A 3,061-nucleotide genomic window follows, 5' to 3' on the forward strand; every position below is an offset into this window, starting at 1 on the left:
GGATCCCATATATGAGGGCCAGTGACACTGCCCTCTAGGGCTAGGCTGCAGCCCCTGCTGCAATGGGTTGCCATGGGCTACTGTAGCCAGCAGCCAGCTTGAGTGGCCAGCAGCGCTGTGACTGGCTGTCCAGAGGCCGGTGACTGATCTGCCTCAGCCGGGAAGAGCACAATGATAATACCAACATGGGCCAGTGAAGCAAAGTCCTCCACAACTAGACTGAAGAGCAAAATAACAGCAACTTTTCTGTTCCCCTTCCCCTGATTCCCCAGTGCTGTTCCTCTCTCCCAATTGCCCAATATAAAAAACAAGGGGGGGGGGGATAAACCCTACCCCTTTCTTTAACAGGGAAAAGGAAATGATGAGGGTGAAACACTTACACATTTCAGGAGAAAGGTTCTTTGAGGTAAGGTGGATGGATCATGACATGGAGTGGGGTGTGAAAGGGCAAGTGACTCAATTGGTTTATCAGGCAATGACCTTTGTTGAGTACACTGGGAGAACAACACATGAGCTGTGTTTTGTTCCTTACTCCTTCCATATGACCTGCCATTTCCCTGAGTTTTATCCTTTAAATCCAGAAACACTTCTGGGTACACCTCAGTTATAATAAAAATCTTGAGGTTATGCTGAAAATGCAACTCACCAGACTAGCTGTGGGATTGATTTTCTTTGTCTCCACTTTCTTCTCTGCCGTCAACTTGCTGACTGATTCCTGAGCCATTTTCAATCTGAAATGGAGAGAGGGTGTGGGGGTGGGGGATAGAAGAGAAGGGAGCAGGAAAAAGGAAAGAAGAAAAAGGAAGAGGGCAGGTTAAACAGAGGTTCAAATGATGTTGAATTAACCAATCAACAGTTCAGAAACACAAATAATGTTTTTTTCAGTGCTTTCAAACTCTAATTAGGTGTGAAGATACATCTGTGTTATCAATAGTAATTTACCTTCACTGGCTGAGAGGTTCACCTAGATGACTTTGGGAAGACTGTGTTTTTTGTGACCAACATGGGAACTTCTAATCTACAGAAAAGTAGATGCATTCACTTTATTCTCATGTACACTTCAAGGCTATCTGGCTTATATTCCATTCAGCATATAATATGGAAACAATTTTGAAAACTGAAGTTTTCAGGAAACATGAAAACTAAAAATATTAAAATTCACTATTTCACATCAAGTGAAAAGACAACTGACAAAATGGAAGAAAATATATGGGAATCATGTATCTGACAAAGGACTTGTATTCAGAACACATGAAGAACTTTTACAACTCAAATAAAAAGACAAATTACCCAACTAAGAAACAGGCAGAGGATTTTAACAGACATGTCTACAAAGATAACATACAAATGGCCAATAAGCACAGGAAAAAATGCTCAACAATATTAGTAACCAGGAAAATCCAAATCAAAACCACAATGATATACTTTTTCACACTCACCAGCATGATGGCTAGACTCAAAAAGAAAGACAATAACAAGTGTTGGAGGTGAGAACTTGGAGAAATTGGAATGCTGATACACTGTTGATGTGATTGTAGAGTGGTGCAGTGACTTTTACAGTTTCTCAAAATGTTAAACACAGTTACCATATGATCCAGCAATTCCACTGCTAGGTACATAAATATATGTGTACCCAAGAAAATGAAAATATATATCCATACAAAAATTTGCATTTGAATGTTTATAGCAGCGTTATTCAGAAGCCAACAGTAAAAACAGCCCAAATTTCCATTAGTTGTTAAATAGGCAAAATGTGATATAACTACACAATAAAATGTTACTACCATATAAAGGAATAAAGTGCTGATACATGTTATAAAGAGCACAAACTTTAAAAGCATTAAGTAAAAGAAGCCAGTCACAAAAATTCACCTGTTAGAAGGACTGGTCAAGATGGCAGAGAAGGTAAACACTGTGCTGGCTTCATCTCATGACCACATCAAAGTTACAACTAAACTACAGAACAACCATCATTGGGAACTGCCTGAAGTCTAGACGAACAGAAGTGCTATAACTAAGGACATACAGAAGAAGCTGCACTGAGACTGGTAGGTAGGCAGAGACGAGGAATGGGATGGCCCCACATCCACATGTGGCAGTTAAAAATTGGAAGGGATATTTCAGCTGTGGAGGACCCCCTGAGGAGCAAGGTGTCCCAACCCAGGAGCCCAGGGCTCCAGTGCTAGAAAGAGAAGTCCTCGTAACTTCTTCCTGCAAAAACCAGCAGAGATTGTGGCTGAGTAAGAAGGTTGCTGGAGTCCCACGGATTCCTCTTAAAGGGCCCATGCATGGATTTACTCGTTGACGGACTCACTTGTTCTGAGTTCCAGAGCTGGGGCAGCAGTTCGAAAGAAGCCAGGGATATATGGGGAGAAAGTGAATTGTCTGGCTTTAAGGTGAGGGCTGGAGAGGCAGCTTTCTCCCAGACAGAAATGCTGGCAAAAGGCATTGTTCCTTTGTTGAACCCTCCCCTTCCTACCCAGCACATGCAAGTTGGTGCCATATCTGAGTTTCCATAAACCTGACTGACACCATTGGACCTGCCCTGGTGACTATTTGAGACCCTGTCCCACTCAACTTGTGGGTCCACCCAAGCCGCTTCCAGTGGCTTTTCTGTAGAAATGGCCTGTTTTGGTTCATGCTTAGGACTTTTCTAAAACCTCTCAAAAGGTTCAGAAACCCTAAACAAATAGCATCTGGCCTTCGTGAGCTCCATACCTCTTGCTAGCTGCTCCAAGCCTGTCACCAGTGGGAGCCGACCTTGGTTCATAGCTTAACCTGTACCAAGCACCTCCAGGCCTAGCACAAGTAGCAGTCATCTGCAGATCACTTTGTAGCTCACACCAAGTGGCCCCAGGAAGGGCACAGGCAACAGCTGAATTGGCCTGCAACAGAACACTTCCAAAGAGGTCCCAGAGCCAACACACCTGGCGGCCAGCTTCACACCACACCAGAGCACTACCTAACCACCTCCACAAATGACACACCCAAGGGCAGACTGGGCAGGCACTAGAGCCTTTCTCAAGTGAATCCTACTCTGTAGGGTCAGCCCCTGCACAAC

At 43.7% G+C, this 3,061-nt stretch overlaps 1 protein-coding gene across 1 annotated transcript in view; it reads right to left on the minus strand.

The window, feature by feature from the left end:
* FMN1 (formin 1) overlaps positions 1–3,061 on the minus strand; it is a 288,007-nt gene that overhangs the window by 11,060 nt on the left and 273,886 nt on the right. The window contains exon 17 of the mRNA XM_019649189.1: positions 647–731. Within this exon, the coding sequence (XP_019504734.1) occupies positions 647–731 (85 nt within the window). The remainder of the gene's footprint in view (positions 1–646; positions 732–3,061) is intronic.

Source organism: Hipposideros armiger, unplaced genomic scaffold, assembly GCF_001890085.2.
Source record: "Hipposideros armiger isolate ML-2016 unplaced genomic scaffold, ASM189008v1 scaffold_130, whole genome shotgun sequence".
Lineage (NCBI taxonomy): Eukaryota > Metazoa > Chordata > Mammalia > Chiroptera > Hipposideridae > Hipposideros > Hipposideros armiger.